The 14,868-nt window shown below is 32.3% G+C and overlaps 1 protein-coding gene across 2 annotated transcripts in view; it reads left to right on the top strand.

The window, feature by feature from the left end:
• The first annotated feature begins 9,412 nt into the window (after positions 1-9,412).
• Positions 9,413-14,868, top strand: part of LOC145313659 (uncharacterized) — a 31,113-nt gene continuing 25,657 nt past the window's right edge. For both annotated transcript variants that reach the window (XR_013877444.1, XM_080153165.1), the window contains exons 1-8: positions 9,413-9,643; positions 10,008-10,467; positions 10,678-11,082; positions 11,250-11,384; positions 11,564-11,728; positions 11,965-12,129; positions 12,601-12,679; positions 12,902-13,030. Coding sequence is in view for 1 of the 2 variants with exons in the window: in XM_080153165.1 (XP_080009291.1) it covers positions 10,420-10,467; positions 10,678-11,082; positions 11,250-11,384; positions 11,564-11,728; positions 11,965-12,129; positions 12,601-12,679; positions 12,902-13,030 (1,126 nt within the window). In the remaining variant the exon portion in view is untranslated. The remainder of the gene's footprint in view (positions 9,644-10,007; positions 10,468-10,677; positions 11,083-11,249; positions 11,385-11,563; positions 11,729-11,964; positions 12,130-12,600; positions 12,680-12,901; positions 13,031-14,868) is intronic.

The raw sequence follows: 14,868 nt of genomic DNA, 5'->3' as shown, positions 1-14,868 counted from the left end.
AGGCTATTTTCTTGGGGGGTGGGACACCCCCAACCCCCCCAAAAATAAAAAAATCCCCCCCCAATTTTTTTTTTTTTTTTTTTTTTTTTTTTTTGCAGAAGATTTCCTAGGTCCTTTATTTTTTTTTGCAGAAGATTTCCTAGGTCCTTTATTTTTTTTTGCAGAAGATTTCCTAGGTCCTTTATTTTTTTTGCAGAAGATTTCCTTGGTCCTTTTACGAATTTCACCTCAATTTTTTTTTATCACCTCTTGGGGCAAAGCCCCTAGAGGCTAGGGGCGAAGCCGCTAGTTACACTATAATTTAATACCATTGGTAAAATGACAAAAATAAAAATTGTCAGGTGCAAAAATGAGGGATAATAGCTATTCTTAAGAGGCAATATTCTTCATACAAATCCTTCTAAAATATTATATTTTATTTTTTCAGAAGCCTTATATGCTGATTTCATTCTAAAATATAATATTTTTCTTCAAAAACTTTTTTTTCCAATTTACAATATAAACCTCTTGACAGTCTGTGCTCTGTGGGGCCTATTAGACTGGCTCAAATAAACAACATGAATTTACAATATAAACCTCTTGACAGTCTGTGCTCTGTGGTGCCCATTAGACTGGCTCAAATAAACATGAATTTATAATATATACCTCTTGAGAGTCTGTGATCTGTATTGCCCATTAGACTGGCTCAAATAAACATGAAATTACAATATAAACCTCTTGACAGTCTGTGCTCTGTGGTGCCTATTAGATTGGCTCAAATAAACATCACTTTACAATATACAGGGTGCGCCACATAAATCCGGACTTTTTTCAAACGGCCATAGCACCAAAACTACTTGACCAATCATGACGTTTGACCACACTATAAAAAGCTTGGGTAGTTATCTTTTTGCCCATAAAAATTTTTAGACGATGGAGTACGTGTTCTCCAAGCTGGCAGCGCTTATGTTCAACATGGCAGAATTGAAACGCGCTGATAGTTTACCCTGGATTCTTGACTAGGGCCCACTAAATCTGACCTCAGCCCATCTGTAGGTGAGGTAGAGTTATACAACTTGCTGGGGATACTGTTAGATACATAAGTAAGACACTAAAAAAGACTAGAGCTCTCTATCTGAAATGGCTTGGCCGTAGTACTCCATCAAAGTGAAACGTGGCAGATTTTGAGAGGTCAAAAACGTCAAAAATCGTGAAAATTTCTCGGTTCTCGACTACATGGGCCCATTTGTAACCTTAAAACTCGTTTTAGACTATGTGTTGCGATGATAACCCTAGCTTAATCTTCATGCCATTTCCAAAAAGGTATTGCACGTTGTTCTAGCTTAATTGAGGCCCAAATGAGAGCCGCCGTGTCGAAGGGTAGCTTGAAAGATGGGTTAATTTGGATTCTGCAGATACTCACGTCCCTAAGGAGATATGGCCTCCCAGCAGCCCCGATCTTCATCCAAATGACTTTTGGGCCTGGAGCGCCATTAAAGCATGAACCAATAGACGCGCCCATACCACAAAGACCTCCCTCATTGCCACTATGAAGGAGAACTTCGCCAGCTTGGACAGGGACATGGTGACCAGGGTCTGGGGGCGGTTCAGGGGTCGGGTAGAGGCGGTGATTGAGGCTGGCGGCGATTTTATTGAATAATCTAATAGTCATATAGCTAGTTTGCTTCCCAGTTTTTAAAACTCAATAAAATCTTTGAAATTGACGATTTTATGTTCATTTTTTTAAAAATAAGAAAAAGTCCGGATTTATGTGGCGCACCCTGTAAACCTCTTGATAGTCTGTGCTTTGTATTGCCCATTATGCTGACTCAAATAAACATGAATTTACAATATAAATCTCTTGACAGTCTGTGCTCTGTGGTGCCCATTAGACTGGCTCAAATAAACATAAATATACAGCATTAACCTCTTGATAATCTGTGCTCTGTGGTGCCCATTAGACTGGCTCAAATAAACATGAATTTACAATATAAATCTCTTGACAGTCTGTGCTCTGTGGTGCCCATTAGACTGGCTCAAATAAACATGACTTTACAATATAAGCCTGTTGACAGTCTGTGCTCTGTGGTGCCCATTAGAATGGCTCAAATAAACATGAATTTATAGTAAAAACCTCTTGGCAGTCTGTGCTCTGTGGTGCTTATTAGACTGGCTAAAATAAACATAAATTTACAATAAAATCTTCTCGCCAGTCTGTGCTATGTTAATAGCAATAAACTGTTTGAAATAAACAAAGATTTCAATATGTATTTATGATACATAATTGTTACCCATGGTCAGTAACTTTACAATTAAAAATCTTCAATTTTGGGACACCCTAATCATATTTGAGTTATTTGTAGGTGTGAAGTAGTGAGTGTGAATGTGTGTTTATGTGAGTATTGGCGTGTGTGTGTATGTGTGTGTGGGCGTATGTGTATCTGTTTATTGGAAGTTGGCAGCCAGGTGCGATGGTCTTATACACAGAACAAATTTTCATTTTCCAATATCAATTCTCAATTTCATAAAGTTTTTATTAAGAAATATAAAACTGGTCGAACGTACTATATCATTGCTTTTATAAAAATGATATGTTATTTTATAAGTTGAAAAAAAAACCACTTTTCTTTACCCGTTTATATTCCCTTCTGATAAAAAAAGCTAGCAAAACGAAAGAATTGTACTTCAGCTTAGCCGCTGTAAAAAATATAATAGCTTATAAAAGTGTCTTTTAACCCATTTCTTTAATATTCTTTATATACTTTTATACAAAAGTTTTATTGGTAGATTTTGAGGGTGCATTCTCCAAGTAAATCCTGTACAGTCTGAAAATAAAATAAATATTCAATAAATCCAATACAAAATAAGAATGGCAATATTTATATTTACTAACATTTACAAACTTTTGAAATTATTTGCAAAGTAAACTTATAACTAAATTTAAAGTATTAAATATTAAATAAAATCTTTCTAATTCTGTAATGTTATTAGTTTAATCTTATTATACAGTAGAAAGCTTTTATGTCTTGAGCAAAGGATCTCGAATCTCTCCACCCACCCAATTTAAATTAACCCGAGCAAAAAAATATTTATTTACATTTTTTTTTCAAAATTCAAATTGAAAATGGAGATTTCGACTTACCCGTCCCCTTGAAGTGCCCTCTATGAGCATTACCGCTAGTATCTTTAATTCCAACAAAAGATAACCTTGTCCATTACATATTGAAATATAATTTTTAAAAAAGAGTAGCTTCGCTACTAACAATATGTACTTTTTCACACTGAAAAATAGGAAAACTTTAAGACTTATAAAGGCTAAGAAAATATAGATATGTTTTAATTCATAATAAAACTAGAACTAAGTCTGCCAGACACACACACACACAGAGAGAGAGGTGTATTGAAAGTAAAATAATAATTGTCAAAAAAAAATTTGGAAAGCATTTCATTAAAATTATTTCAATCATATCGAAACCATCGGAAAATAATTTAAGTTTGAATGTTGTAACAGTGATAGAAAGGTAAATAAAATTAAGATGCCTATGGCCAAATTGCATATAAATATTACTTACTTAATTCATCGGTCTGTCAGTAATGCCTTTGAGGACATTATATCTTAAATGATAAATCTGTTTTTTTTCTTCTTCTTTATTCTTTTTAAAGATTTCTGTAACCAATGTACAATCACTTTGTCTGTTTATTTGTTTCATATTCATTAGCTTCGGACTTATATGTAGATGTTGTCATCCTTGTTTATTTGAAAATCAATTTTCATCTTAATTATCTGTTTCTTTGCTTATAATATACTTGTAGAATGAAAAGGAAGTGAACTCAATTTAAACTTGGGCTCACATTGATGTATTAGAATAAATACAAACTTTTAGTAGGGAAGCTACTCGGTATAATTTGGATATGTCCGCACGTCAGACTTCCAATACGTCAAAGAATTGCATTATATGGGTGAGATGTAGGGTACGCTAAAAGACCAATGACTCTACACAGCATAAGACTTAATAGCATTACAGAATACTTGCTCACTCTCTCACTCTCTCTATCTCTCTCTCTCTCTCTCTCTCTCTCTCTCTCTCTCTCTCTCTCTCTCTCTCTCTCCCTATTACTCCTTTTCTTTTTCTTACTCCCATTTCTTCTTATAAAAGGATCTAAAATTATGTTAGTATAAATGTTGTACCTCATATAGACATAATTGGGATCTACTGCAGTTCATGGTAAAATATTGCTGGTAACGAATATTGCTAAAAATTTATGAATTTTAAAGGCTGCTAGCTGCCAAACGGCTGAACGTACAGATCATACCCGCACACTATTTTAAGCGGCATAAGGAGGCCTACAAATAATCTGGAATAGCCAAGATCCAATGATGCACAGGGAAGGCTTCACTGAAGAAAAACCGCATAAAATAGGTCTTTTTCGCGCATTTCTCTGCACTGCAAGATAATTATGCATTATTGATTTATGGCTATTCCAGATTATTTGTAGGCCTTTTTATGCCGCTTAAAACTATGTGCGGGCATGATCTGTACGTTCAGCCGTTTGGCAGCTAGCAGCCTTTAAAATTCAAATTTTTTTTGCAATATTCGTTACCAGCAATATTTTACCGTGAACTGCAGTAGATCCCATAATTGTCCTTGTTTATTCATGAATAAAGATTTATGTATAAACGTAAAAAAAAGTTGTATGAGATTTTGAATTAAAAACTTTTTAAACACTTTTATTCTTAAAAGCTTTCACCTTTTTTGTTGAGACTTTGAAGTTAATGGTTCAATAGAGTGTAGTTAGAAATTTTAGAACTGTACAACATTATTGCATACCAATCAGAATGAATTTTGCTTTTTCTAACAGCAAGTCTACTAGACAATTAAAGGAACCCTGCAAGAAATACGCCGCTTTAACTGCTGAAAGCCTGCCATGAGTAGACCAAATACCCAAAATTTGAAGCCTCCAGCTTCAATAACAAAAAAGTTACAGACATTTCAAAATGAAAGATTTTCATTGCTCATGATGAAAATAAAATTTCAATATTAAATTACGTCGTCTTAAAGCAAAATCAAAAGCTTATTTTTGTCAGAAACTTAGACTGCAAGTAACTGATAATATTTTCACAATAAAAACACCCCTTTTCAGAGTCAAAATCTCTTTTAAAAATTCTGTTTAAATTGCATTTGTAAGCGTAAAATCATAGCGGGAAAAAAATAAGTTCAGCGGACTAAGCGCGGACTCAGACTTCTGATTGGCTGGAAATCCTAAAGGCTGGCATTCTCACAATGTTATCAGTTACTGGGATCCTAAGTTTCTGCGAAAAAAGCTTATAATTTTCTTTCTAGGCGACGTATTTAAATAATGAAAATTCTATTGTCAGCAATAAAAAACTTTAAAAAATTTCATTGTACTAAAAATATCATTTTGAAATGTCTATAACCTTTTTGCTATTGAAGCTGGAGGCTTCAAATTTGGGGTATTAGGTCTACTCGTGGCAGTCAGTAGTTAAAGCGGTATATTTCTTGCAGGGTTCCTTTGATTTCACCTGGATGAAGTGGCGAGATCAGAGATTTGTTAGAAGGTTTTTTTTCTTGAGGGGGTGAAAAACTGGAAGGAAGTTTTATTAGTGTGTTGACACCCCCCCCCCCCCATATGCATGTATGCAAGTTGAAGTTTTAGTATGGAGGCAAGTCCTAATTTTCAAAAGTCTTTCTTCTGTCAAATATCTGATGTGATGAATTTTTAATATTCTAATATTTTGATAGGTTTAAAAAAGTTACCGTTTTGAACTGAAGATATATGAGGCCCCAAAAAAACTGTGTTTCCCAGTTTTGTGAGACAACCAAATAACAAAATAATTTTTGCCTTTTTTTCAAAACACATAAAAAGAAATTTGAACAAATTTAACCAATTGTCCTTGACTATAAAAAAAACATTCATTGTTTGTTTTGCATTCAATAAACATTAAAATGATGACATAAATGAATTGGGTCACCATGGTAGAATAGTAGATAAATTGTTTCTCTATGTGAATATATTGCCTTGTACTGTAATTCTAATATATGTATACAGGGACGTACGAAAGGGTTGAGTTTCGACAATCTATGACGCCTAAAAAGTGTGTGTATACATACGCACGTTTCCATGAGACAATCCTTTCATGGAAAAATAATAAGAGTAAACCAATAGATTGTTAGTGATTGAAGTTTAGTATAGTACCTGCTTTACACTCCGTAGTCAAGTAGCTTCGTCATTGTCGCACTTTTAGATTTAATAATGTTCTTTTTAAATACCCTTTTTGTACCCTTACCAAGAATTTATTTGGGGACTGTGGAATTTTTAAATGTGCTTTGAATTGTAGCTGTATTTATGTACATTGTACAATTACAGTATCCCTTTCCTATACAATTATTAGGTTAGCTTCAATATGTTCTAACAATTTCATAATTTGATTGTCATATTGATTATAAGACTGGAGGGATAATTAAAAGTCAGGATTATGTAAAACCATCAGGCAAAATAAATATTGCGTTATTTTAGCTGTTTCTAGGGTCTGCATTACTATTTATTCTAAAAACAGCTGAATTCCAAAGACAGCTGATTATAAGTAGTTTATGATTTAAAATGTACATCAAAGGCTTTTCTAATGTCAAGCTGATTTATATAAAGCAAAAGTTTGCCTTAAATCATTTTTTAAGGGACGGTTTAACTTTGGAGGATGACAGTACCCAGCTTTGTTAGTTTTAAAACTTTCCTGGACCTTTAAGAAGCTCACTGAAAAAAGAACCACATCGGTTCAACAGTTAGCAAGGTTCTTTGGTATACACAAACGGACAGATAAACATCTTGCTTCTTTTTTAACAATGATATCAAGATCTTCTTGTAAAGAAGGAATTTTTTTATTGAAAATTTACTGTTCAATTGTAATTCTTTTTTGAGTTTATTGGATACATTGTCAGAAAATACCCAACTCCAGGCATGGAGTAAAATTTGGCCCATTTCTTTATTGAATAGATAAGGATATATTTTATATATGCATCTTAAAGCTATAACAATAAATATTCAATACTTTGCAATCTTAGATAACAATATATGCTCAAGTGTGTTTTTGTTTCACAGAAATAATAAAATTCTAATTATTTAGAAAACGTATTAGGGACTCAGGGAGACATGTGAGTGCAAAAACACCTAGGTTGAAACAGTACTGAAGGCCCAAAGATCAAACAAATGACGAAAAAGCAATGCAAAAATAAATTCAAATTGGTGGAAGAAGTAAAAATTATTTGCAATTTTTTAAAAATGGCATTAAATGTTTTGGATTGGTGTCATCACTAAAAATATTGAAATGATCTATGGCAGTTTACAAAAATTGATATGCAACACACACACAACTTAATACTTAATATAGAAACTTAATAGCCGGACAGTGCAAAAATTGAGAGTGTTGATTTTATATGAATGGAAAAACAGACCAACTAACAGAACCAAGATTTAGCATAGCATAAAGAAAAATCATGCATTCCATCTTAAGTTGATATATCCAACTTTAATTTAAATTTGAAAGTTCAATATAATGACGTAGTCACTGCTGATGATTCTTTACCAATTATATTTCCCTCCAGAGTGTTAACAAATCTAATTAAACAGAATATAACACACAAGCATGATAAGATCCAAATATAGATAAATCAACAAAATATTTCTTTTTTTTATTTGACACATTCAGTTTACCATATTTTAGGAATTTTCGATTTTAAAAACTTCTGGCCAAAGTTATAATTGAATAATCCATTCCTCTAATATGACGTCATTCGGGATACTTTGGCCGAAAGTTTTTTTTTAAATTTATCTCTTTTCTTAATAGGCACTATAAAGCGCTTATCATTGGTACTAAAAACCAACTAAATTTATTTTCTAAGAATGAAAAGTATAATATCTCTTTTTGTGTAGCTTAAGGGGACAAAAAATTTCAGTGGCCATTTAAGGAACTTACCCACATACAAGGCTCTATAAAGCTTAACCAAAAATAAATTATAAATCTATACTATAAATTTATAATACAAAGTAGCTTGATGTCTGTCCGCCTGTCTGTCTGTCCGTCCGTCCCTTAAGATCTCGGTAACCACTGAACCGATCGGATTCTACTCTTCAGAGTAAATACCTATTGGTCCTGTGGTGGTTTTAAGCTATTTTCTTAGGGGGGTGGGACACCTCCAACCCCCCCCCAAAAATTAAAAAATCAAATCCCCCCCCCCCAAAAAAAAAAAATATTTTCTGGGGAAACTACTTCACATACATAAATTGGCAGCACCAGAAATTTTTTATTTAAATTTTTTTTTAGATTATCTCGTGGGGCAAAGCCCTTAGAGGCTAGAGGCGAAGCCGCTAGTGTAATTAATAAACTAACAGATTTTATCAGAAATTATAGAGCAGCTATGCTTCTGTACATAAGTTGTGTGAAGTTGTAAAGTTATGCTAATTAATCATGATGATTTATCATGTTCTTAATAGCTTTATTCATATTCTTACCACAATTTAATTATTATAACAATAAATGTATAAGCTAATGCCCCCTCTATTTTTTACATTTAATATATTATAATTCGAAGGTATATATTATGTTTTTTTTCTGTTTAAATAAATTCCATTTCCAATTATTATTAGTTTGGTTTTTCTCAAGTGTATAATTATTTTCTATCTTATTATAATAATTGCTTATGAAAAATGGTATTGATTTTTGCTCATGCTTTATACCTATTATTATTTTTTTTCAAAATTCTCGTATATTCCCTCATTTTTACTTTGCGTGCATTTATTTTTGTATGTTTGTTAGTTCATATTTCGATAATTCTTTATTTGCCTCTTTTAGTCCACATTATCAATTTAGTATTTTCTTGTTTCGAAATTATTAAATGTAAGGGAAAAAGAATTTTGAAAGTTGTCTTATCTGTTATGGAGCTAAACACTTGTTATGTCAAAACAAACGCATGCGCAATTAAAAACACACCCCTGAATTCCCCATTACTCATTTTGAACATAAATTCCATAACCACATTTTATGAATGAAAAATGAATTTTCAGTCTAAATTTTAAAGATTTTACCTCTTATTTTATTTTTATCTTATAGGGAAAATTGGGCTTAGTATGTTGACCACCTAGTTCTTGAAGCAGACAAAAGCTTTCGCGCATGCGTAAAATTATAGCAGACAGACTAGTGCGCATGCGTTTTCTAAGCACTTGCCCTTCTCCAAAGTCGGGTCCTTAAATAATGAACAACAAAGTTAACACGAAATTTCATATTTAAAAAATTTATAGTTTTATTATTTTTTTATTAGATGATTAAAAGCTAAAACGTTATCTAGTTTTATAAGATATTATAATATAATGTATGAATGATGACAATAAAAAGAAACCAAAATTGGAGGTCCCAACCCTCAGAGTGAAAATAAACATTGCAAGCGTATGACAGAGAAACTACAACAAGTTACAAGTGAATCAATGAATCATGGGCCGTATATTGGAGGTTGAAAAAATGGTTATATAACATGTCCTGACGCTTTTTATCCGTCAATATGGGTTAGAATGTACTCCTACAGTGACGGAAAATAAACATTTTACTTAAAAACAACCTTGTTGGTGGATAGCTAGAAGAAAGGATAAGTAACAGGTACTTAATTAGAATTAAATATTTTCGAAGTAAATATTATTAGAAAACCATAACATTCTGAAAAAAATCTGAAAGGTTCCTATTTAAGGGTTGAGGGTGGGGGGGGGGGGGGTATATTTTCTGATCTCCACAACTCTTTTAAAATAAAACCACTCCAAGGATAACATTTAGGCTCATATGTAAATTCGAATCGTACTTTCCAATCGATTTTTGAGTTCAGGAGAACTTTTGTTTCAGACATTAAACTTAATTAAGCTTAATTATTTAATTGCTATATTATAAAATCATGTTTAATTATTATACACTAAATACCATAGTAAAAATATACTTGACTTTTATCACCCAACTACTTTTCTAATTTCAGGAAAACACAATTACAACGAAGAAATTACAAAGCGGTGCCTTCCAACCTTCACAAAATTTGTAGAAAGCTCAAAGGGAATTTTTTTCCCTTCAAACTTTAATTCAACGTTTGAAATTAAGTGATTCGAAAAGAGAAAAGCTCAAATTTTATAAAATTCCAATGTTAAGAGTGAGATGCTATCATCTAAAGTGATTTATATGCTAAAAACTATGAGTAAAGTACCTATGGAAGTTATGTAAAATCAGTATTAAATTTAATAATGTGAATTTTTGTATCTAGTCTTCTTGGCGTCATATTTATGTATTTTATAAATCCATAAAACTTTAACTATAAACCTAGAGGTCTCTAAAAAAGACCTTTATGAAACGAAAAATAAGAACAAATGAAATCTTATAAATAAACATTGCCAAAAATGTCTTCCAGTGAATTTGATTCAGATGCCATTTCCTTATCCTCACAGGTAATGATCAAATATTGAATTAGTTACCCATTTATAGGCACTTACTTTAATTTTAAACCAAATAATTGTTCATAATGAAGTATTTTTGAGATTCAGAGATTAGGTATGCCAGTGTAACTTTCTCTATGGAAGATTTTTACTATAATTCTTCCAAGTTTTCCATTACTGAAAAGAATAATTCCTGTTTTTATTTTTGATCCTTTATTTCAGGATATGAATCTAGTCCCGTCAGATTACCCACTCACCGACCCCCCGCCTCCTCCCCCACCTCCTGACAAGTTTCTCAAACACACCCTACCCAACCCCGAAGGGCTACAAGACGAAGGTGGTGGTGTTAGTGAGGTCCCCACATCTGGCCTACGTGTTTCTGATACAAGTATTAAAAACAAATTTGACCACCAACACCCTTATCAAAACCACCATCGCGGATTAAAACGTCACCACTTTGATCCAGAAGATAAAAATCTATTAAGCGTAGAGGAGGAAAATGCGGGTATTTTTCATGTTGAAAATACGCGTTACCTGGCAGATCCAAGCAATGGAACGTCCTCTTCGAGATATTCTAATCATCTACCTCAACAACATGATGCAATACTTAATAATAATACTCATGAGGTATGTAATTCTTAGATTTTATACCTAAGAAATAAAATATGCAAATTGTTTTAATAAGTAAAAGCAAACTTTTAAAACCCCTTATAAAATATTATATATGACAATATTAAAGTATTTAACACTGTTATCCATACCTTCCTATAGTAAGACCTATCAAATTTTTCTAGGAGGAACCAAGTCGAAGCAGCTTTACTCAGACCTTCCTGCGAGGTATCCTGAGTTCTCTGGAGAGTAAGGATCCTGTTGTAGCTAATGCCTGGCTGGAAACTCTTCTTGATGCTATTGATCTTCTTCCTGTAGAGGTGAAATAACTTTTCAATGTTTAAATAAGCCTATCTTACACTTTTTTTACCTGTTACACTATTATTTTCATGCTACAGTGAGTTTTAATAACCTTTTAAATATTTTGCGCTTAGGTGAAATCATAAAATTAGTTAGTATTGTCTTAATAAAAAAACCTAATAATAAAGTATAAATTTAGGTAATTCGACAAGAAATAATCAGTATAGCCGTAGCCAAGGGTGAACTATCTCAACCTGTGTGTTCTCGCCTTGCTTCCTGTCAGATACTTGGCAAGCTGGCAACTAAACTAGATGTTCTCACTGTTAGACAAGAGATTTTACCTGTCACACTTTCTTTGTCCCAGGTATATTTTTTAAGGCTCTTGATATTATGAGTTATGATAATTTATTTTCTTAGGATTGGAACAAAATGTCTCTTTTAGTTGCACTTGTAAGTAAAATGTTGATAAAAACAAAAATGGCATGTAAAACAGCGCAAAAAAAACTTCATTCACATATTTTATGACATCCTACTGATTAACATTTTTAAAAATATCTTTCTCTAGTCAAGAAATATAGGCTCAGATACTTAATTGTACAGGATATCCAATGGGAGGTGCGGAAGTGTATGTGCACACAGTTAGCCTACGTAGCCCGAGGAGTGGGACTCGACCTTACTAAATCAGCTGTTATACCTGTTCTTGTGGAGCTGAGCAATGACAAGTGTGTAGCTGTAAGAGTATGCGCAGTTGAAACTGTTGTACAGGTACATTTGTTTTAGTTTACCATAGCTGTCTGCAGATTTTTTTTTATTGATCTCATTTCGATTCGGTCATCAAGAAATGGATTATTATGCCTAATTTACACTTCTTCCTCCAATTTAATTGTTTGTTTTTTTATAATAATGCTTTAGTATGCTCCCTTTGGACAAAAATAGTCATCTCCTAAAAGTTTATCTGGTAAACATTGGGGTGTTATATGGATGTCTTCTTGGATCCGTGATTATTGACGTATTTTTATTTGTACTGCAAGCTAACTTATAGCTAGGCTTGGTCCTTTCGTCCCAACATCCGTCTATCCTATTAAGCTCACAACCGTTCAAGGACATTACAGACGTCTGTCAAAGACGTTTACGAATCACGAACATTATTCTGATAGTTATTAATAATATTAAGGTTATTTTGGAGGGTAAAGATAAGAGATTTTTGAAAGAAATTTATTTTTGTTATCATTTCAGTTGTTAAATCTGTTGGATGATACCCTTTTTACAAATACCATCGTGCCTCTGGTCATCAAGTGTTGTGAAAATGCCAGGAATATATACTTTCATCTTTTTAATACCTTGGCTTTAGACAAATGCTTGCTTAAATTGCAAATTCATAAAAAAAGTACCTAATTTTGCAGAATATTTACCTACCTAACTACTGATTTTCATATCTTTACTTTTTTCTTGCTTTTGTATCAAACTAAATAAATTTCTTTATAGGAATTTAACTTCCACTCAATCAAAGTAATGAAAGTAACTATGTTATAAAGGAGTTCTGAAGATGCTACGCTTGTTGTCTTGGCAAGACAGTTTGGTTCACTATGTCATGGTCTTGGCAAACATTTGTCTAGGGCACAGAGACTTTGGTTTGTCCAGTTCTTCCAATTTCTTGCAACTTTAGGTAAGTTGTATTGCCATATTAGTTCAGCGGTTAGTGAGATCCTTTGGTACAGACAGATAGACACCCTGTTAATTTTATATAAGAATTTGTGTAGGTATATAGGTATGCAATCGAGATTGGTATTTATTTAGCAGGTTTATAATAATATAATTCTATCAAATTTAGGCAAATGTTTAGTTTAAATACCTAATTATTATTTGGCTTTAAATTGTTTAGAGTTAAATTTTTCATGTCTAGGTAATTATTTTTAGAAAAAATATCGTTGTCACATAATTTTCACTGATTTAGAATTAAATATGCTTTGATTGAAAGTAAAAAAAAACCAACAGTAACAAGCCCTTTTCACTCCACAGGGGAAGCATAGGCCGCTGACAATTTGTCAGTGTTTCTGTAACAATGTTTTTTTTTATATGGGATAGGGTTGTCAGCCCTAAGCCCTATAATAGCGGTGTAAAGCGTCCATTTGCCAATTAGACAACCAATCCTTTGATTGCACGACCTTTGTCTGAGAAGTCCTAACTGTGCGTGGTAGTAAGCTGCGCCTGTTTTGGCCAAGGCATTCCCCTACTTATTTATTCCCTATTTATGTCGCGCACCTGACATAGCAGCAGTAAGAACCATTTTTAACGAATTTAGTTATGACGCGGTGTCGGACCGTGATTCGAATCTATCATCTTCCCTACGACGAGCGGATGCGCTACGTGTTTAGCCACGGTCGCGGGTTTTGATTGAAAGTACAAGGTTGAAATAAAATTTAAGCTAAAGAAATATTCTAGGTAGTAGTAAAGAAATGCACATATTTATTCTTGTAATAAAAGTTCAATTAATTCAATCCATGTAATTTGAATATATTAAGAAATAATCATTACAATTAAATGAACATGAACAAAATTGCATATTAGCTACCTAGGTATTGTCTAATTCAACTTGAATTAGAACTATTTTTTACTTGACTACTCTAAATATATAATATTCTATATAAAAGTTTTACCAAAAGTTAAAGATTAAACTAACCCAAATGTATGTATTTCAAATTGTATTTCTCTATTTTGTTGTAGAGAATACTTTGTCCTTGTTTAAATTGCATAGAAAAATAGCTTGAGATTAGCCATACTGAGATTTGGCAATCTCTATTTTGGGCAATTCAATTCAATTTAAAGAAGCCTCAATTTTATATTATAACATAAGAACATTGGAATGGCACTTAAAGGTAATAAAGATAATCAAGAAACTAACATTGTAGCATTTGCATGACATAAAAGTTGTAATCTTAGATAGTCAAAGTTACCATTTGTTAAGAAATACCTATTTGTTAACATAAATTACAAGAATATCATAACTTTCGTATTTCATACGGCAATAGGAAAAAATAATCCACTACCTAATAATGAATGCAAAATTAATTCCAAGTTTTTTTTCTTTGAAAACAACATTGTACTTGTAGAAAATTAGGATTTTTTCACTTACCTATACTTATTATCTATTAATGTCGTTATCATAGAACACAAAATATTTGGATCATTTAATTTAAGATTAAATATTTTTCGTGGAACTTTCCAAAAAAGATTTATTGTCAGCCTTTTTATTTGTCAGTTTTATACATTAAGAAAAATATAATAAATATAGTTCTCAAATTGAAAATTTATTAAGTTTTTCCTCTATAATTTTAAGGATAGACAAATGAGGCATTTGTACTTGAAACATCTAGCAAATTCAAGCAATTATTGCATAAAATAAATAGGTTGCTATTTATATTTTTAAGCTTCCTTAATTCCTATAATCATAAAATTAAATTAAAATGCACTTCCTGGTTCATTACCTTTGAAATTAGTTGAGAT

The sequence above is a fragment of the Acartia tonsa genome, chromosome 3 (genome assembly GCF_053477335.1).
Source record: "Acartia tonsa isolate MP-2025a chromosome 3, ASM5347733v1, whole genome shotgun sequence".
Taxonomy (NCBI): Eukaryota; Metazoa; Arthropoda; class Copepoda; order Calanoida; family Acartiidae; genus Acartia; species Acartia tonsa.
This window is presented reverse-complemented; position numbering and strand designations above follow the sequence as displayed.